Consider the following 21,933-nt stretch of genomic DNA (forward strand, 5'->3'; position numbering starts at 1 on the left):
AACTATCGGAAGGGGCACTACCGGAAGTGGACGGAGTTAAAACTTCTGGAAAGCCGGCTTCGGTGCTGAAAGATCGAAAAAAAAAAAAAAAAAGACCATTCTTTCCAACACCGAATCCCCCGAACCACAGCAACAGCAGCAATTCCGTCAGGTCTTTGGCTCCCTTCTATTTTCTTCACCCTACCGCCGCGCCCCCCGACCCCCCACCCCCGAACCCCACGATAAAAAACGAAAAATTTCGTCTTTAAAACACCAGCCGAGGCTCAGTGCAGGAGACACTTTGGGGAAGGGGCGGGGGGGGGAGGGAACCCCCAAGCTGAGGTGGCGCGGTGGGAAGGACCCCGAGGGGAAGCCCGGCCTGACACCGCCGGGGCGCGGAGGGTGGGGTGGGTGGGAGGAAGACGCGGGCGACCTGAGGCCCCGGTTCCCCGTAACCTCCGCCGCAGGCACTTGGCTTTTGTCCCGGCCGGGTTCCCCGCGCGACCGGGTTCCCTCACCCCGCGCCCTCCGGGTCCCGCGCCCGGAGCTGCCTCCTTCCCCGCCGGGAGGCCGGGCGGTGCTGATCTGCCCCCTCCCTCCCTATCCCCACCCCACCCCCCCCACACACGGCCCGGGCCCAGGGCTGGCTGGGCCGCCTCGGGGTGGGCTGCGGCCTGGCGGGCTGGGGGCGGCGTCCCCGCCGGGTCCCTCACAGCCCGCGCCGGGCGCTCGGGGGGGGAGGGGGAGGGGGGCGGCCTCACCTGCATGCCGGGGGCCCCGGGGTCGACCCCCGTATCCAGCACGGCGATGAGCACTCCCCGCCCGTCATACTCCGGGTAGCGGCAGAGGAACGAAGCGGCTCCGGTCTCTTTCTTCGGCAGGAGACCGTGGAAAGGGAAAGGCTCCTCGGTCGTGGCGGTGGCCATGGGCGCCGGGCGGGAGGACGACGAGGAAGAGAGGCAAACCGCCAGGCCGCGCGCGACGAGCAGCGCGAGGACACCGGGGCGACCGAGGCCGGCGCAGCGGGCGCGGGGCGGGGCCTGCCTGCGGGCAGCCAATCCGACACCGCCAGGCCGAGGCGGCCAATCACGCCGCGCGACGTAACCTAACGGCGCCGCTCTCTGGAGCCGGGTCCCCGTGTTGCCCCGGCTGCAGAGAAGGAGGCGGAGTCTGCGGTGCGTTAGGGTTGGATTTGGCTCTCGAACCCGGGGACTGGGAGACCCACGGTTGGCATTTTGAGGATTGGGGGAATTTATTTTATTTTTTTTTGGCCTTGATGCCCAGGGTCCTGCCGTCCTAGACGGCTCGACCGCGCGGGAGACGCGGGCGGGAACGCACCGCCGGCGGGGAGAGGCGGGGACCTCGGGCCTGGTGGAGGAAGGTCTCTCAACTTGAGGTGGCGGGAAGGTTGCGGGGGGGGGGGGCTCTGGGGGGGCCGCAGCCCCGGGGCGCGGGCAGGAAGGGGGCAGGCGCGCTTCTCTGCGGCCCCATCTCTAGCTCTCGTCCTTCTTGAAGGAGACATAATCGATTCGGTGGCCTAGGCGTCCCTGGTCATGGGTGGCGGGGGTGGGGGTCGGGGGGGGTGGGGTGGGGAGGCAGCGTGGGGCTGGCTGCAGGTCCAGTCAGCAGAAGTCGGGGTGCCGGCCATCCTGTTGTCTGTGGGGCCTGTAACAAAGCCAGAGGCAGAAATGGGCCCCTGTTACCCTTGGCATCCAGGATTGTTGTAAAACTGTGTGTGTGTGTGTGTGTGTGTGTGTGTGTGTGTGTGTGTGTGTGTGTGTGTGTGTGTGAAATTGAACTTCCTGACCCGCGCCTTACCGCCGGCTTTCGACAGGGTCGTGGAGACATCAATTCAGGGTCACAGTCAGAGCCATCTGTTGCCGCCCTTGGCAGAGCTGTCTGCCCATTTCAGGGCCAGTCTGATGTGGGCCCCTGGGCAGCATTGTTTTTAAAAGCACCCCGTGAAACCTGTAGGACGATAAGGAGAATTATTTGTAAAAGACACTTATCAAGAATTCTATTTCAGTAGCTTTACATATATATGTGTGTGTGTAATTCCACGTATGCTTTCTGCATTAACAGGAGGTAGTGCCACGTTCAATTCATACCACAATTTCAGAGTAGTAGAGCAACCATAAATGGCACAGTTAGCTGTCAGAACTGCACAGTCAAGTTCAATTTTACTGATGAAAAAGTAAACTGCTAATACTACTGATTATTGTCTACATCTATAATTACAGGAAATGTTCAATTAGGTTAGAATACAGATGCTCTTTTTTTTTTTTCTACACAACTTTTTGAACCCCTGTATTCTACTTAGGGTCTCCCAAGTTAAGAATGACTATGTGTGCCAATTCCCAAACCAGAAGATTTAGGAAACCATGAGTTTCCAGTAGCTGCCCTATGAGCTATGCAGTGGTTCCAGCAATTTTCTTCACCACTTATTTACTCCATAAGATCAGAGAAGCATGCTCTCTTCAGTGGAGAGTAAAAGAAAAGCTAATGTGTCAGATAAACTCTAGTTCAATCACTTCATTTTACATGAGGAAACAAAAGGGATGATGTCGTGAGAAAATGAGATACTGGAAGAGCTGGATTACTGTTTTCATGGATTTTCCCCAGTATTTTCTACCACTACATGTATATGTCTGTGCTAATAATTTCCTACCCAAAGATCAGGGAGTGAGCTATTTATTATGAAACCTAAGTGTCCAGACTATTGTTAGACTCTTGAAACAGTATGCCTTACGTTGTCATTATTATTTTGTTTTGGCAATATTGTTTTCTTTTGGCAGTACTGGAGTTTGAACTCAGGGCCATGCACTTGCGAGGCAGCTGTTTGGCTGCTGAGCTATTCCCCTAGCTGTTTCATGGGCTGCAGAATATGGGCCTGGACCATGAACCACCTATTTTTGGCTTCCTATCATAGTTGGGATGGCAGACGCACACCACCACACCCAGTTTCTGTTGAGATGGAGCTTCTGGACTCTGCTGCCATCTCCCTCTCAGTCTCGCATATGTAGTCAGGATGACAGGCTACACATCAAAAAAAAAAAAAAAAAAAAGCCAGTCATATACTAAGGCATCTTGTTAACTTTTCAGATTGGCCTGGGCTAGAACCACATGAGCCACCAGTGACTGGCGGATTATTGCTTTTTACTGTGTACCTGACAAAAGTGTTTTAGCAACAGTATGTATACCCTCCTACAGTTGATGATGATACCTATATTTGTCATAAATTTAGAAAATTATGAATGACATAATTTAAGGCATATAATACCTTCATGAGTTTTTAATAACTTATTTAAATATATCCAGTTGACTATATCTGATATTTTGATACCTGTCATTTATTTATAAAATAACCAAACACTTTAACCAGTTGCATGATTTACATCACTATGTCTTAAAACTTTATTGCCAGTCTACATAGGTCATAATGTGATTTCCATTTGACCTATTATAAATATAAATCATATCAAAATATATCTGTCAATACATACATAATCAAGATCTGCCCATTGAAATTTTTATTTTGGATTATCTTTCATTACAAAGATGATCAAAACTGTGAATAAATCTCAAACTGCTCTAAAATGACAGAACATGAGGTAGGGATACAGATCAGAGGTAGTACACTCACCTTAAATGTATAAGGCACTGAGCTCAATCCCTAGTACCTCAAAAAGAGAAGGTTAAAAATTAAGCAAAAGGCCAGGCACCAGCAGGTCATGACTGTAATCTTCATTACTTAGGAAGTAGAGACCTGAGGATTATGGTTCAAGGCCAGCCCAGGGAGAAAAGTCTTGAGACCGTTTTCTCCAGTTAACTATGAAAACTCTGTAAGTGGAGCTGTGGTTCAAGTGGTAGTGCAGATAGCTTTGAGCACAAAAGCTCAGGGACAGGGTCCAGGCTCTTAGTTGAAGCCCCTGGACCAACACACACACAAAATGATAGAACAAAAAGAAAAAAAATGGAGAAAGACTTTTATTGGAAAATGTAGCTATTAAACAAGCCATACTTGCATTAATGACAGGGCTAGTCTAGTTACAACAGGGTTTTCATGACCGTTTTTCTTGTAAAATTGGAACCCTCAGCTGCTAACCTTTCAGGAAGCATGACCGGGGTAGAGAAACATTGTGTAACTTGCCTCGAAGGTGACATTAATGAGATTTAGACGCACAGCTGCTCCCATTTTATGAGCCAGTCATCTGACAAATGTCATCTTTTGCTATAACCTTTGCCTAAATTGGAGAAAAGGTGGATTTAATGAGACAAATGAAAAGTTTAACATAACACACAGTAGAGCACTGTATGCTGCTGGGCTTCAGTGTTTATTTTCTCGTGCCTGTTCCTCAAGGTAGATTCTGGGATGTTTTGAAAGTCTGTACCCTTTTTCTAATAATCATGCTCTTAAAATTTGTTCTTGGTTCCCAAACCAAAAAAAGATTCATGGGTCGGGTTGGTGGCTCACATAATGTTAGCTACTCATACAGTTCAAAGCCAGCCAAGTAGAAACTAAATGAGTCTTTCATCCCCAATTAACCCCTAGAAAAACAGAAGCAGAACTATGTTTCAAAGTAATAAAGCACTAGCCTTGAGGAAAAAAAAAAAATCCTGGGAAGGGAAGGTGAAGGTAGTAGGATGGAGGCCAGCCTAGGCAAAGTAAGACCCCATGTTAAAAGAAAAAATGCTAGGGGAATGGCTCCCTTGTTAGAATTCTTACCTAGGTACCACATATAATACCTAGTACAGAAAAAAAAATCAGTGAAACAATGCATAGGCATTGGACTTTGATTGAACAAAACTTTAGGTTGTATAACTCTTGCCCTATAAAAAGTGAGAGATTGGGTGAGGGTAACTGTTCAAAAAGAAATGTACTCATCACCTGACTTATGTAACTGTAATCCCTCTGTACATCACCTTTACAATAAAATTTTTTTCTAAGAAGAGAGATCCATCCATAAAAATAGGAGGTGCAAAAGAGAACAAACGTGACCTTTATCTAAACACATATAGTTAGGATCTTTTAAGGCTCTGAAAATTATATAGGAATGCTTTGTGACTTGATCACTATTTTATACAAGGCTTGAAATCACTTGAGCTCAATATGGAGTCATTCATTCTTTATCTTCAAGTTGTAGTGCTGTATGTTTATACTGTTTACTTCCTTGATGTAATGTTATTCCCAGCTGCTCCAGGGCGGGTGTGCGGTGGAGGGAAGGGCAGGGAGAATATCAAAGTGCTAAGTCAGTTTGTGCTACTTGACACCTTGACAGCCCACTGGATGTGGGAAGGAAGCAAGTAGAGGATAGTTGGCAAGGAAGAGGCAATATAGATACATAAAACAAGACTTAGATAGGGGAGAACGGGGAGGAAAGAGCAAAACAAGGTCATCAGGCCAAGGTGTCGGTAACACTACATCAAGTAAAATAAAAAGTGATGCCCCAAACCTCCCAGGAAGTGGGAGGCAGGTGTGACTTCTCCTTTTCCCATGACCCTGTCCCATTCGTCCTCACTGCCAGTCAAGGCAAAGGTGCCATGGAAGGCAATATTTCTGCACCATGTAATTTTGTTTTCCAGTCCTGGGGCTTTGACTCAGGGACTGGGCACTGTCCCTGGCTTCTTTTTGCTAGCACTCTACCTCTTGAGCCACAGAGCCTCTTGCAACTTTTTCTGTTTATGTGGTGCAGAGGAATCAAACCCAGGGCTTCCAGCATGCTAGGCAAGCACTCTACTGCTAAGCTATTCCCAGCCCTGTACCATATAATTTAAAAAAACGTGTGTGTGTGTGTGTGTGTGTGTGTGCGCGCGCGTGTGTGCCCAAGTCGGCCCTAAGGTTTGAACTCAGGGCCTGGGGGCGGTGTCTCTAACCTTTTTTGCTCACGGCTAACTACACTTACAGCTTTTCGTCGCTTAATTGAAGATAAGATTCTCACAGATTAGCTTCAAACAGCAATCCTCAGGTTGCAGACGCTCACATAGCTGGAGTTACTGGTATGAGCCACCAGTGCCCAGCCATTTAGAGAACCCTTTAAAATCAAATTTCCCAAGCTGTGTAGAGATTGTGTAGGTTCCAACATGTTCAAATCATCCCCAGAAGGCCATACCGCTTTCTTTTTTTGTACAGATACAAGCATATTATACTAGTCTCACTGTTCTTCACCTTTGCATATTTTGCAATAGTTTCTGAAGAATGTTATTACACAGAATAATTCTTTGTAGGCATGCATACTATTGTTTGGACATGCTATTGTTTATTTAATCTCGTGGGTGTGTTTTAAAATACCTTGGGGAGCTGGCAATGGGTATTTTCTTGCAAGTACAGTTGTTTCCAAAACACAAATCTATCATGAAATAAACTTCTCCATTTACTTCAGTTCTGAGAAAATCGAAGTTTCATATGTGGCTTTTTTAAATCCACTTGTAGTACTTAGAAAAATCTGACCGGTGATCTCTGCTATGTAGGCAGGGAGACCACAATCTGCGTGCTTTATGGCAATTAGTGATTGGCCAGGAATGGACTCCCAGAATGAAGCAGATAGAAGGAAGCAGGGAGGGGCAAGGTGGAGGCTTAGACTGAGCTCTTTGAAAGGTGTCTTCCAGGGCCTGATGTGGCCTCTGGGCCACCATGGACCCCAGATCTGTCTGTGGTTCTACCCCTAGAAAAGCCCAGGCCCAGGAGCCTTTGTTCCTGTGAGTCCCTTACTTCTTTACATGGAGCACTTTTGCTTGACTTTCTTTGGGATTTTCTCTGACTTAAAAAACTATAATGGTAACGGCACATTGTATGTGTAAGACAGCATTTCCTTACTATAAAAGATACATGAGATTATCAATTTATAAAAAGATATAGTTTCAGATATGTGGCTCTATTGCTTTAGGCTCTTGATGGTAGATGATGATTGGAATGCTTAGTGGAACAAAGCCACTCTCCTCACAACAAGAAGTGAAAGAGGAAAAGAAGATAGGGCCGGGGTCCCACTACCCCCTTCAAGGGCACACTGCTAGTGACCTAAGGGCCCCTTCTACTAGTCCCACTCTTAAAAGTTTCTACTCCTTCCCAATCGTGCCACTCTGGGGACCAGTCCTTTGGGGGACGGTTAAGATCTAAATGACAGCATTGCATGACTTTTGTTTGAATTTCCCTGCAGAAACATACTCCCATTCAGTTTTCTGACAGTCACCATGGTGATGATGATAACTCTGCGTTAAGTGGGGCAGGACTGGAGTTACTGGCCAAGGTGTGGTCCCTACCACAGCAGGAAGCACCTTAGGGAACCGTGGGCCTCTTCATGCACTCAAGCCTGGATCTGCCTAATTGGGATAGCTGTCTTTTGCAATATCTTTATGGTGTTTCATAACTTCTGACCATCTGCCCACACTTGAGGTGCCAGAAAAACATGTTAGGTCTAGGATTCCAATTAAAGGCCAATCTAGATGATGGCTTTAAGCCTCCTGAGCTGAGAAAAAGAGGCAGGGGATATGGTTGCAAGGCATATTTAGATAGAATTTAAAGGACCTTGTCTTCCAGATCTAGTTCTGCCACCAATTAGCTATGTGGTCTTTACCAAGGCCCTTTTTCCTCAACTGTAAATATGGGAGTTTTATAATAGTTAATGAGCAAAATAATAACTTCCACAGAAGTAATACCTAATTGTTATTATTAGCATGTGGCTGGTATATAATATAGATCCAATAAACAGATGAGTAAAGTTTAACATTCTACAATTTCAAGTTAAGACAAAGTATCGTTTAGAAGGATTGTTAAATTTGCAAAGAATTTTTTAAAATCTCAATTTAGGCATATATGGTAAAGAGCCCTTAAAAGCCCATTTCCTTGAGATAACTAAACAATGTATAATTTGTGAAACATTATGGACAAATGCTTTTTTAAATCTTTCTAGAATTTATCTTAAATAGTTAACAACTACGTACAATATATAATATTATTTATACAGATATATAAGATCTCTGATTTTATAGCACTATTCTTTTTCTCTTTTAACAAAAGAATGTCATGGGCATCTGACTGTAAAAAAAATCACTAGTTATAAAAATCACATAGGCGGGAATAGCACCCTTTTAGGGTGACAGACAGAATTCTTAAGTCATTTGAAGCTGCCACTAATTTCCAGTTGAAACATTTTTCTCATAAATTCATAAAGCACTTATAGAAGGAATCAGGCACAAGGTGAAAATGAGAGAAGAAAAATTTTAAGTGTAAGCTTTTGTTTTACTAATTAATAGATTTCTCTAAGATTTTCAGTTATTAATCTCAAGCAAAAATAATGTAACAATTACATTTATGCATGGGTGTATATACACAGTAAAAATAAAGGGCGTTATAACATGAAAACTGAAAAGGGGGGCTGGGAATATGGCCTAGTGGCAAGAGTGCTTGCCTCGAAAACTGAAAAGGATATTTCCCGAACTAGTATTGCAAAGCTTGCCAAAAGATTTTAATCACCTTATGTTCTTATTTAGAATACAGAGTATTCTATCCAGACTGCTGAACCAGGCTGTCTTGAGGGGAGGGCTCCAGCCATTTGTATTTTAAATAAAGAACTCAAGGGCTTCTTACAATCAGGAAAGCTAGGGAGATTGTGAACTCACCAGTACTTGCTTGCTGTACTTGGTACTAAGACAGTTCTGTGATAGAATTAAAACTAGAAAGTGTTTCTAATATTTTTTATTCCACTGGGGATGTGCCAGTTGTGAATTTATTGCTTTTCATCTTCAAATCCACCCTTTTCTGCTCAGCTGTGTGATGCTGGGCTTGGGCCCTGGAAATCTATCCCTTTGCCAGCTGGAGTAACCCTAAGCTTTGCAAAGTTTCTACATTTATTGTCTTCAATTAACCTCCTCTCCCTCCCCCCCACCCATATTCTTAAGAACTCTTGGATTAGGCTTCCATTTTTTTTCCCTCTGAAACTAGAATCTGCAAATATTTCTTTGAAACTGTGTTTCCTTGGAAACCCACATGGACTACACTTTGCTTGAGACTGTTCATTCAAGCACCTCCATACTGCTGAATCAGAAGGTGGAGTCTCATGTTTTCACTTGGCTGTGAGCAGTCTTTCACAAAGTCAAGCTGCTTCCTCCTTTCTTCCTTTGGTTTTCAGAATAAAATGCTCCCCCGAAGTCTCCCTGTTCTCTTTGTTTCGGTCTCCTCTGCTAGTTCTTCCTGCCCGTCTGACTTCTGCCACCGGCATGAACTAAAAATTAGTCTACGTGCACTGAACTCTTTCAATGATGACCTCAGTTGCATGATTTGAGGTTCTGAAGACAGCAACACTGGAAGATGGACCTCTCTCCCAAATTTCCATGGCCGCCTTTGATATTTCCACTTGGATACCTAATTGGAATTTCAAACTTAGCTGCAGACCTAACTCAGTCTTCTCTTTTTGCAGACTTTCCTCAATCTTCTTAGTTATGTCGTGTTTCCAGTTACTGAGGCCAAAAAATCTTGTCTCCTCACTCTCCTCTCTCATACTACATCCAATCCATCTACAAAGTCTATTGGCACTGACTTGCAAACACGCCAGCAACCCGATCCCTTCCAATCACCTCCACCGCTAACGTTTCATCCCAGCGGGATGCATTCTCTAGATGGAACAGTGGCTTCCACTCCCAGGACAGGGCTAGGTGATATAATCAAAACGATCTCCCAAATCTAGGTGCCTCACCTGTTATGTCAGTCTGGCTCAGTCATCATTGCCTCATTGCCTCATCCTCTGACATCTTTTCAGCCCCCGGATTGTAGAGAAGCTGGAGATGAGCGCCTTGCTGGTAACTATGTGGTTCGACGGGGGTGGGGGTGGGGTGGTGTGGGGGGGTGGGGAGGGAAGAATAATCAAGAATACAGTGGGTGGTGGTACAGTGGCTTTGAGTACATATGGCTCCTCTGCTTCCGTGTCTTCGGCCGGCACCACCACATGCTGGAGTGCTACAGGACAGGAACGTACACTGATTCTTGTAATACTCTATCAGGTAGTAACACTCTACACAGTTGTTGTCAACTGCATATTGATGAGCCAGTGCCGCTCAGTTAGGAAACATGGGGTCAGGTTTCTGCGAAGCTCAGGGGAGCATATTTCCATCCAGGGAACTCCCTGGGTCAGCATCCTGTAACACAAGTCAGTCTCCTCTGTGCTGGAAACCTGTCCTTCCACACAATCCTTTTTCTCCATCTCACTCACATGCATAGGTGTTTTCCATAACTAGCCCTTTGCATATTGGGCTAGTAGAGGTAAAAGCATGCCTTATCCTGGGACTGGTCCAGTGGCAGCGTCTTCTTCCACAGGGTTGCCCTTCCCATCCCCCTCCATCTTGCTTCAGGCTGAGAAAGCACCTCCCTTTCCTGTTTGTTGAACGTCCTGCAGTGATAGAAACTAAGTGCGTGTAGGACAACACACCCAGCATGTTGGCAAAGACGCGTCTGAACACTCATCATCCCAACCAGCTCCACTGAGCACAGTTAGTGATAGATTGCCTCGGCTAGCAGCTCTGCCCAACAGTCGAGTCCCAAACTGGCTTTCCTGGCCGTATGACTCAAGAGCAGTGGCCTCTCCAGCCCCATGAGCTCACCAGTTCCAGCAGCTATTTCTCAATTCCTTTTAAGTGTCCAGGCCTCAGAACCAGCCCCACTGCCAAGCGGAACATTTCTCCTGCCATATGGTCTGCAACAAGCCAGCCTACAAGCGCTGGCCGAGAAGGGTTTCATGCTTTTCCTACCCTAGGGAACATGACCTGGATTACTTTTGGCATCCAATCTCAAAACAGGCTTTGTGGTCGGTGGTCATCACACCTCTGGCCTGAAGGACTTACCTCTCCCCTCTTGGCCCAATCTTCTTATGTATCTAAAGATGGAATATGAAGGATTGGCCCCCCCCACCCTTTTATCCCAGGTACACCGGGACGTTAGTCAAAACCCCAGGTATGTGCGGACGTGCTTGGCCTGCAGGCAGGGCAATGTGACCTCAGCCTAGCTGGAAACATTTCATTGTGGGCCTGACTGACAGTCCCTGACTCCCCAGCCCCAATAGTCTTTTCGATAACCTCTGTGTCCTTGATCAGACCCCATAAAAGCCTGATTCCAACTCCACCTCTGCCACAATCTCCACTCCTGTCAGAAGGTTGCTGCCCCTTGCTGTTCCTCAAGAAACAACCCTTGCCTGTTCCTTTTTCCTCCATTTTCCTAACGTGGCCTCTCTCCTGTCTTTCCCAAGGCTTTACTGCATGCCATAGATGTTAACTTCTTGCACTTTGGGGCTTGGCATTCCCTACAGATGAACGCATTTACTGTTTCTTTCCATGGACATACCTATTGTTGATTTGCTAACACTGAACTCATGGCTGATAGCACTTATCTAGCAAACCTAATTTTTCACATGGCACACCACAGACTTACTGTGTTTAAGAACACTAGACAGTGTGTTGGCATTAAACTTGGGAACCATTTTACATAGCAAAATTACCTACAAGAAGCACAAAAAAGTTCATACTTTTCTTCACACATATGCTAGCAAACAGAATTTGGAAAGGACTCTTATTTAGGATATGGAACTATGACACGAAGGCAGACAGTTGCTTTGCTTGACTTCAGTTGAGATCTTGTCCAATGGCCAACTCCATGTTTTCCTCTACCTTGAAAGTTGGTTTTAGAATAACAAATAAACTTGGAATAGGGAACCCATGGGTAAGGAGCCTCAACTGTAGCGTTGTCTCTCAGGGAGAACCACCATACTTTCACAGACAGTAGGGGGAATGGATCATACTCCCTGACTGTCCTCCCTGAGTTAGACTTTGCCCAATTCCTCCACTGTCCCCCATCAGCCAATGTCCTGATGGAAGACAACTGAAATTCTGCTGCTTTTCTGCTGGAGACAGCATGTTATTTTGGTGGCAAGCTTTAAAAGTACATGTTCAGTGGGCTGGGGATATAGCCTAGTGGCAAGAGTGCCTGCCTCGGATACACGAGGCCCTAGGTTCGATTCCCCAGCACCACATATACAGAAAACGGCCAGAAGCGGCGCTGTGGCTTAAGTGGCAGAGTGCTAGCCTTGAGCGGGAAGAAGCCAGGGACAGTGCTCAGGCCCTGAGTCCAAGGCCCAGGACTGGCCAAAAAAAAAAAAAAATACATGTTCAGTTGTATAGAAATCCATTATAATTATGAATAGGAATATACTTTAAAAAATGCCAGTCCTGGGGCTTGAACTCAGGGCCTGAGCACTGTCCCTGGCTTCCTTTTGCTCAAGGCTAGCACTCCACCACTTGAGCCATAGTCTCTTTTCCTTCCTAGATAATGTGCCTGACTGCAATCTGCCTTCTTGATGCTTCCCAACAAACACCACCACACCAGATGTAGTCTTGTGGACTTTTCTGGGTTAGCTTCAAATCTATGATCCTCATGATTTCAGTGCCCCATGCAGCTGGGATGGTGGGCTGTACCACCTTTCCAGCGATTGCATGAGAAGGGGTCTCCCTGGTCTACTCAGGCTGGCCTTGAACCTCCATCCTCCCAATCTCAGACTCCTAAGGGGCTAAGGTTACAATGGTGAGCCACCTGAGCCTGGCTAGAAGTATACATTTCTTGATTCTTTGATCCATATAAACTCTATTCTGTTTATGTGTGTGCACATGCGTGTGAATCAACGGCAGAAAGTGTAGTAGATTAAAAGCAATGTCGTTTTTTTGGCCAGTCCGGGGTCTTGAGTTCAGGCCTGGGCACTGTCCCTGAGCTGCTTTTGCTCAAGGCTAGCACTCTACCCCTTGAGCCACTGTGCCATTTCTGGCCTTTTCTATTTATGTGGTACTGAGGAATTGAAACCAGAGTTTCATGCATGCTAGGCAAGCCCTCTGCCACTAAGCCACCTTCCCAGACCCCTAGGTTTGTTTTTGTTTTTGTTTTTAATTCAGCATTTGCTTTGCAATCTCGCCACCTTCTGGTTGGGACCTGCTTTTACAAGGCAGACTCCAGTGCATGATCATTTGTAGGTGGTTGGTTATGAGATTTTTGTCCTTGGGGATGTTTCAATGACTCAAGGAAAACAGGTCTGGCAGACTACAGCCGAAAATTCTTTCCCGAAATGTGCCAGAAGATGAAGAACACATACAATATACAGAAAATTGACCTATGAGCTATACACATACAAAGAATTCAATACAAGTTAGTGTGCTTGTTTGCTCATTTCTCCTTTAAGAAAGAAACAAATGGAACTAGATAAGCTTCAGAAAACACTAAATAAAATAATCAGCTCCAGATGCCTATGTCTTCCTACAGTTCTGAAGAAAACAGACTTTGTTATAATTCTGCTAAAGGTTTACTTTGAACTCTCCTCTTCATGCATGGTCCTTTCTTTATGTTTCCTACTCGGGCCCTCTGCTCTTTTTTGACATGGCTTTCTAGGAGAGCTGTGTGTCATTCCCATCGCTGGACATGCAGGAAGGCTTGTTGAGTTTCGTGACATGTTCAGTGCCACCAGAGAAGGTAGGGAAGGCTACCTTTAAATGCAGTTTTATGCTTCTGCAAAGCTTGATATTGGGAAACAAACTGTGGTATATAAATATAAAAACTTCAGAGTTTTGATGGTTAAAGAACTCTTCAGATCCATGAAAAGAAGCTGGTCCAAAGCAAAGGAGTGAAGTTTTTTATCTACTTTATTCTTCTGTTCTTCTCTCTCTTTCTTATATTCTCATCTAAATACTGGTTTATTTTTATAAGCTAAAATCAAGAGGACAAACACTAGTGGATCATGACTATAATCCTAGCTTCTCAAGACATTCAGATGTCAGGATCCCAGTTCAAAGGCAGCCCAGATAGGAAAGTCCCTGAGACTCTTATCTCTCACCAGAGTTGGGCAAAAAGCTAAAGGATGGGGCTGGGGATGTGGCCTAGTAGCAAGAGTGCCTGCCTCATATACATGAGGCCCTGGGTTCGATTCCCCAGCACCACATATACAGAAAATGGCCAGAAGTGGCACTGTGGCTCAAGTGGCAGAGTGCTAGCCTTGAGCAAAAAGAAGCCAGGGACAGTGCTCAGGCCATGAGTCCAAGCCCCAGGACTGGCCAAAAAAAACAAAACAAAACAAAACAAAAAGCTAAAGGATAGCATCTAGACCCTTGTTTTATTAATGTCCCAGCACCCAAAAAGAAAAAGAAAGTGGTGGCTCAAGTGGTAGTATGCTGGCCTTGAGCAAAAATAAAAGCTCAGGGACTGCCCTCAGGCCCTGAGTTCAAGCCCCAGAATTCACACAAAAGAAAAAAAAGAGAAAAAAATAGTCCTATTTCTGTATGTACATATGTAAAGGAACAAAACTGAAGCAACATCTTATAGTATATACAAAAACCTCAAAATATATGGAAGACTTTAGCAAACAATCTGAACTACTAGAAGAAAATACAGGGACAAGAATTCTCGACAGTTAAGATATGACTTCAAAAGCCCAGGCAACAAGAGGAAAAGTAGACCTACAGGATAAGGTCAAACTAAAACATGTTGGCATAGCCAAAGAAACAATAAAGAGACAAACTACAAGTGGCAGGAAATATTTGCAGATCTTACATTTGACCAATATCCAATATTAATAAAGAACTCAAGTACTCAAAAGCGAGAAAACATTTAACAACTAGCAAAACCATTATGTTAATCAAATAAGCCAGACGGAAAAAGACAAATAACATATGTTCTTTCTCATATGTGGAATCTAGATCTAAAAAAAGAATGATCTGGGTATAAAATGGGGGAGGCTGTTTTGGGGTGAAATCTAGTAGGAGGGGAAAGAGGAAGGAGAAGGAGAAAGCGGGGCTGTCATGTACATATGTGAAAATGGAACTCGAATCCAGGGGATGGGTCTAGTGGGAACGACGAAGAGCTGACATTGATCAAAGCGCATAGTATACCTGCTAAGTTGAAACCTCTTTATACAACTATTTGAGGATACTAATTCAAATGCGCCAAATATATTAATGTAGGTACATTGCTTACTCTTCATCCTTTTAAAATGCATTCAAACTATCATTCTTACAGCAAAGTTCAACGGATTTAGTAAGATGTTGTGCACTAAATTACTATCTAGATGCTGGAAATTCTATTATTATTATTATTATTATTGCCAGTCCTCGGCTTGGACTTAGGGCTTGAGCACTGTCCCTGGCTTCTTTTTGCTCAAGGCTAGCACTCTACCTCTTGAGCCACAGCGTTACTTCTGGCCATTTTCTGTATATGTGGTGCTTGGGAATCGAACCCAGGGCTTCATGTATACAAGGCAAGCGTTCTTGCCACGAGGCCCTGGAAATCCTTTTAATATTGTGATACTTTTAACAAAAAATATTTTAATTTGCAATCACAGAAATTGATGGAATCTTTTTAGAGATAAAAATGGGTTCTTAGTTAACAAAAAAATTAATTCTTCAGATGCCAAAATTTGCAATTGAGGGGCTGGGAATATGGCCTAGTGGTAAAATGCTTACCTCACATACATGAAGCCCTGGGTTTGATTCCTCTACCACATATATAGAAAAAACCAGAAGTAGAACTGTGGCTCAAGTGATAGAGTGCTAGCCTTGAGCAATAAGAAGCCAGAGACAGTGCTCAGGCCCTGAGTTCAAGCCCCAGGACTGGCAAAAACAAAAATTGCAATAGAAAATAAAACAGACTTAAGTTTCTTTTCCTTTTTAATTGGTCATGGGGTTTGAACTCAGGGCCTGGGTGCTGTCCCTGAGCATTAACACCCAAAGCTAGTGCTCTACCGCTTTAAGCCACAGCCTACTTCTGGATTTCTGGTGGTTAATTGCAGATAAGAGTCTCATGGACTTTCCTGCCTGGGTTGGCTTTGAACTGTGATCCTCTGACCTCAGCCTCCCAACTAGCTAGATTACAGGCATGAGCCACCCATTCCCAGCTGGGCTTAAGTATCTTATTGATTTCACTATGAAGCACACCAAACAAAACTTATTCTTGAATTGATACGTAGATGTTAAGAAATGTATGATTTTTCAACTCTTCTCTAAAATTTGGTAACAAGCAAAGCTCTTAGCTTGCACACATATATTTATATATTCACTTCATATTTCAGTCACCAAGACTAAAAGGAGACTTGACAGATCAGATCTGGTGGTTCATAAACATGGATTTCCTTCCGCTTGCACCAAACAAGGAAGCACCATGGCTGTCCCAGTTCACCGTCTATATTTGGACTTGTGAGATAATTAGTCAGCATATTATTTATCTCCTACACAAGAGTATTTCAAGGTCTGTGGGAGGTTTTTTTCCCCCAGTTCAGATTGATCAATCTTGATTGCTCTCAATTTTAGCTTCACGGATGGTGAGGTTTGGTGAAGATTAAAAAAAATTAAGAGAAGTTAGCTAATCATTTTCAAATTTGCCTTCCTTTGCCTGTTTCAAAGACCTGCATTCCTATCGCTATTGAAAAAGGAACAAATATTGAAAATACCAATGACAATGGTAAACTTCTTATCTCCATAACTTGGAGTCCATTTCATTTAGCATCACCTATGTGTTCATATGTACATAACCATTGAGATATCTTCTGCTAGGACTATCCTAGACATGTACAAATTATTACCAATGAGGGAAACCATAGCGCCTATGTTTCTTTGGGTCTGGCTCACTTAGTATGAAATTTTCCAAGTCCTTCTATTTCCTTACAGAGGGGGCAGTGTCATTCTTTCTGATAGAGGCAAAGAATTCCATTGTGCATATACACATTTTTGTGATCCATTCATCTACTGAGGGGCATCTGGATGATGGAAAATTGTGCTGTGTGGTCATTTTTAAAAAAAATAGAGCCCTGTGCTTTTTGTCCCAATTGGCCTTCAACTACCATCCTCCTGATCTCTGCCTCTCACGTAATTAGGATACCAGGCATGAGACACTGTACCCTACAATGTCTGCATTATTTCATAAAACTCAAATCACTGCTTGAAGCTAGCCCCTGGGTTCCTGCGTGACTGACATTGCTACAGATGCACTACAGTGCTAGATTAGGTTCCTTTCCTGTGACTGCAAATCAGACTCTGACCTTCTGTTGTTATCCCCAAGTGCTACCTTGGGCAATATTCTCCTTACTACTCGTCATCCGCTGAGGATGCACACTGTGCTGTACATGCCTTGATTGTGAAGGGACCCATCCCCTTCATGTTTCTTTGCCTCTTCTGGAGGCGCTGCTTTTGGTGCTGGGTTTCCGTCCACCTCTGGCTGATGAATGAATCTTGAACTCTGCTCTGGTAGAAGCAATGTCTTTGCCTGTGCTCTTCTCAGTCCTGTTTATAGCACTTCCCTTTTCAGGTTCTTTTGTCTATTGCCGGGGAAAGATAACAGGAAAGAAATATCAACTTTAATAACCGTGTCTTTATTTTGATTCCATTTTGTGGCAAGCCATGGATTTTTGGCTTCATTAATTTTCTTTGTGAAATTGCTTAAATTCTCTCCAAGTCCTCTGCTTACATTTGAATGGATTTGGCACATCCACAGTTATTACCAAGAGACAGCCAGCCATTCAAAGCCTCTTGCAAATACAATCCAAATAAAGACTTGTAGTTAAAAGGGATTTCAACATACCGCCTCAAGTGACACAGTGGTGGAGTCTCATGGGACAGAAATCCATATACAGAGTGGAATAAGTTTTCTACTATGCAGATTTCTCAATGTCTTTAGGTTGAAAAGTATTCCTTATACAGCCTGAACATCTTTCCTTCAAAAATGTGAATTCTAAAAATGTTCCAAAAATTGAAAACTTCTTGAGGGTAATGATGTTTCCCCCCCCCCCTTGGGGGTATTTTGCTGGTGAAATCTACACAAATAGCCAAAATTTAGAAAACTCCAAAATCTGAAGCTCTTCTAGTCTTTGATATCAGACAAGTAACATTTGAGCCATATGCTACATCTATATTTCTAAATCTGTATCATCTTTCACTGGAGACAGAATGTCCCTTGAGCCACACGAAACCCATTAGGATTTCCCCCACCGTTTCTGTGTTCTCTCCGCCATTCGTAGGTCTTCCTTGCTGAGGGCATCATCCTAATTATCCCCCAGATTTACCCACTAGGCTGAATTTCCCAAGATGCACAGCTCCTTAGCTGAGATGAAGGACCGTGGCCATGTTGGGAGGTGTGCATTTCATGGCACGTGGGATGCACGGGCAGGCTCTGTTCTTGGCTGTTTGGAAAAGTCATGAGCTGCAGTCATGACTACAGCTATGAACTGGCAGGCATCCTTGATACCAGAGACTCAGGTCTCCTAAGCCAAGTGCCTGGAGCAGGGTACTTGATTATGCCATACATATTTATGATTAGTGGCTTCTAGGATGTGCCTATGGATGCTCTCTTTGTGCACCATCCTCCTGGCTGGAGAAATGGAAATTGGAGAGAAAACAAGCAACCTTATATTTCCAAGTATGAGTATAACCAGAGGGAACAAGCTTGTCGTAGATTTCCTGCCAGCTTGCAATTTGCAAGTCTTGTTTATGCTGAATTTTGTGGAGCACACATCCATGAAGACTGCTCAGATCTCCCTCGGGGATGCCCCACCCCCAAAATGGAAAGGCATCTGTGCAGCCCAAGTCGGGAAAACCTGCTAAAAATATCTCCTCTTTGACATAACGTTAGCATATTGAAAGAGCGTATACTTCAAAGTGGAAGTTTCTTCCTTTTATTCTCTTTTAGTCTTATTATCCATTTTTGGATAAACCAAAGACTTGGTATTTAATCTGAAGACTCTGCTAGCTAAAAATAAGTTATTGATTTTTGTTTTGTTTTGTTTTGTTTTGCCAGTCCTGGGCCTTGGACTCAGGGCCTGAGCACTGTCCCTGGCTTCTTTTTGCTCAAGGCTAGCACTCTGCCACTTGAGTCACAGCGCCACTTCTGGCCATTTTCTGCATATGTGGTGCTGGGGAATTGAACCCAGGGCTTCAAGTATATGAGGCAAGCGCTCTTGCCACTAGGCCATATCCCCAGCCCAAACGAGGTATAATCTGTTTTTTTTTTTTTTTCAGAACTGAGGTTTGAACTCAGGGCCTTGTGCTTGCTAAACAGGCATTCTACCTCCTGAGCCACTCCCAAGCCCTAAGTTATTGATTTTTAAAATAAACTGATGAAAAGATTTCTTAGGTGAGCCCTTCGAGTCCTTCTTAAGTACCTAAGTAAGGTTAAATATGGAGAGCTAACACAGCATTACAAATTAATCAAACATTTTAAAAGCAATTGTTATGTTGTTTGCTTTTTATGTAGAAATTATCAATTTGGCTTTATAAATTTAGTAGTATCAAGGTACATAGTGGTAAATCCAATTTTGTTGTCGTTGTTGTGGAGCTTAAACTCAGGGCCTGGGCATTGTTGTTGAGCTTTTTGCTCAAGGTTAGCTCTGCACCACTTTGAGCCACAGCTCCACTTCCAGTTTTCTGCTGGTTAATTGGAAATAAGCGTCTCATGGATTTTCCTGCGATCCTCAGACCTCAGCCTTCTGAGTTGCTAGGATTACAGTTGTGAGCCACCAGCACCTGACTAGTCCTACCTATTTTTAAAAGTTTAAAATTAATTTAAATTTGTGTGTGTTTGTGTGTGTGTGTGTGTGTGTGTGTGTGTGTGTGTGTGTTGTTAGGGCTGAACTGTCGGCCTAGGTGCTGTCCCTGAGTTTTTGTGTTCAAAGCTAGCACTCTACCACTTAAGCCACAGCTCCACTTCTGGCTTTTCTGGTAGTCTATTGGAGGAAAGAGTCTCACGGACTTTCCTGCCTGGGTTGGCTCTGACATACAGTCCTCAGATCTTGTCCTCCTTAGTAAGCTGGGATGACAGATGAGAGCCACTGAGCTCACGTAACCTGTTACTGACAACAATAACATAATAATTCTGTGTACAATAGAAACGGATGTAGTAACATATACATAAGAGCTCCTTAACAAGGAGTAGGAGGCTGCAGATGTCTAGGGGAATTGGCACACAAAACAGATACATTTTCATAAAGGGCTGAGGGGGAGTTGGAAGTGTGTCAGGAAGAAATGGCTGCGTGGCCTGTGGGTGAGGTTGTTGGAGAGGAGAGGCCACAGTGCCCTGGGAGATGCAGTAGGAAGAAAGCCTAGAGGATTCCCTTCCTTCCTCCCCATCCCCAGGTGCCGCTGGGGTTCTTGCAGTGGGATTTGCATCCCTGGGAGCAAACGCAGGGCTCTTCCTGCCTCCTGGCACACCACCGCGTGCGTCCACTCGGTAGCCTCTCCTGCTGCTCACCCTTCACCTTCTCCCACGTTCCCCTGGCTCTTTCATGTCCACCTGCAGGCACACGGAAATGTCCCATGTGCCAGACAGACCTGGGGTCTCAGAGTCCTCCATCAGCAATGGCTTGCAAGCGAGCTTCTCAGGGAATGATGGAAGGGGTGATGTGCTTATAAACTGGCAGGCTGAAACTCCTTTGCACACCTTGTAAAGATAATATGAAACAATAAAACCAGAAACAACCCCTCTCCAAGGTTCCCTAGAAATGGCCCACAGTGAATTAAATCTTCAAAATAATTTCTCCAAACACCAATACCTGCAGCCTGTGGCAGCTGCTTTCTGGGAGAGAGGGTCTTGTGCGGATACTGCTTGGAGATGAACCACAGATGGCGTCAGTTTGGGTTTTAGGCTGGGTCCTGAGCTCCGTGCCTGGAGTCTTGCTAGGGAGAGGAGAGTGAGATTTGGGAAGAGGAGACAGGGAAGGAGGAAGTCATGGGAGGATGAGGCTACCACTGGAGATCTGCAACTCTCAGCCAGGGAGTGGTGACAGGAAGGACGGCCACCACCAGAAGCTGGCAGCAGCAAGGGAGGGCCCGGGGAAGGATGGTTGCTCTCCAGACAACTTCCTCTGACGTCTTCACATCCAGAGACGGGAGAACAAACGGGTGTTATTCTCAGCCACCAAGTCCGTGGGAACTTCTGTAGCCCCAGGAGAGCCCCTCATATGTAATCATCTTAATTTAGCGCTGGTCCTGGGGCTTGAACTCAGGGCCTGGCCGCTACCCCTTAGCTTTTTCCACTCAAGACTAGTGTTCTACGACTTGGGCCACAGCTCCACGTCTGCCTTTTTGGTGGAGATAAGAACCTCACAGATTTTCTTGCCCGGGCTGGCTTCCCTGATGGAGTCTTGTTCTCTTTGGACTATCTCTTAAAGTTACATGGCCTTATTCTGTGGATTTGAAAAATGAGTCAAAGGAACTGGCTGTATTTTACTCAAGAAAACAATGTGAAAAAGGTCAAGGAAACGTTGAACAGAATCTAAGAGGTATAAAAGGAAGTCATATTTTTATGAGATTATTTTGCCTACATTTGTTAATTGCCTCAAATGATTGTCCATTTTTCTGTAGGGGGAGTATTTAATCACAATAATTGAAATTTTTATTACTAGGGCAATTTCGTATTGTGTAAAGGTTTCATATTGGCTCCTTGTTATTGCCAGGGAGCAGAGAAATGTAGAAAAACATTGTGTGAAGCAAAGTAGCTCTTTAAAACCCAAGAGACTTAAATTAACATCGTAGAATATGAGCTATTCTAGAACGAAAACATTTCATGTAAACAGCCGTAGGAGATTCATAAACACAGAAGCTCGCCACAGCACTAGGCTGACTTGGGCTGGAAATACTGAAGGGAGAAAATGAATGTGTTTAAACATTCCTCACACCCAAGGCTGCGGGTAAGTCACTTTCCACAGGCTTGCCCTTCACGAAATGGGAATTAGCTACACCAGCCTGGAAATGACACCCGTTATCCTCTCCATTGTGAAAGTCGCAAGGCAGATCACACAGGGTCTCTGACTGGACTTAGGAGTCGACAGGATGGAGTTCTGTGGGGGCCTCTTGCTCCCCAGTCACCTCTGGGGTTTTCATAGCTGGGGCGTTGTAGCTCTGGTTGGGGGGGAGGGAGGTGAAATATATTTATGTCTAGTCATTGTAATCGACATTGCA

The 21,933-nt window shown here is 44.6% G+C and overlaps 1 protein-coding gene across 4 annotated transcripts in view; it reads right to left on the minus strand.

Annotated features, from left to right (window-relative positions):
• Tpp2 (tripeptidyl peptidase 2) overlaps window positions 1–993 on the minus strand; it is a 62,077-nt gene extending 61,084 nt beyond the window's left edge. For all 4 annotated transcript variants that reach the window (XM_048341119.1, XM_048341118.1, XM_048341121.1 and 1 more), the window contains exon 1: window positions 741–993. In XM_048341119.1, coding sequence (XP_048197076.1) covers window positions 741–905 — 165 coding nt within the window. In that variant the 5' untranslated portion in view covers window positions 906–993. The remainder of the gene's footprint in view (window positions 1–740) is intronic.
• Between the last annotated feature and the right edge of the window lie 20,940 nt (window positions 994–21,933).

The sequence above is a fragment of the Perognathus longimembris genome, chromosome 3 (genome assembly GCF_023159225.1).
Source record: "Perognathus longimembris pacificus isolate PPM17 chromosome 3, ASM2315922v1, whole genome shotgun sequence".
NCBI classification, from domain to species: domain Eukaryota; kingdom Metazoa; phylum Chordata; class Mammalia; order Rodentia; family Heteromyidae; genus Perognathus; species Perognathus longimembris.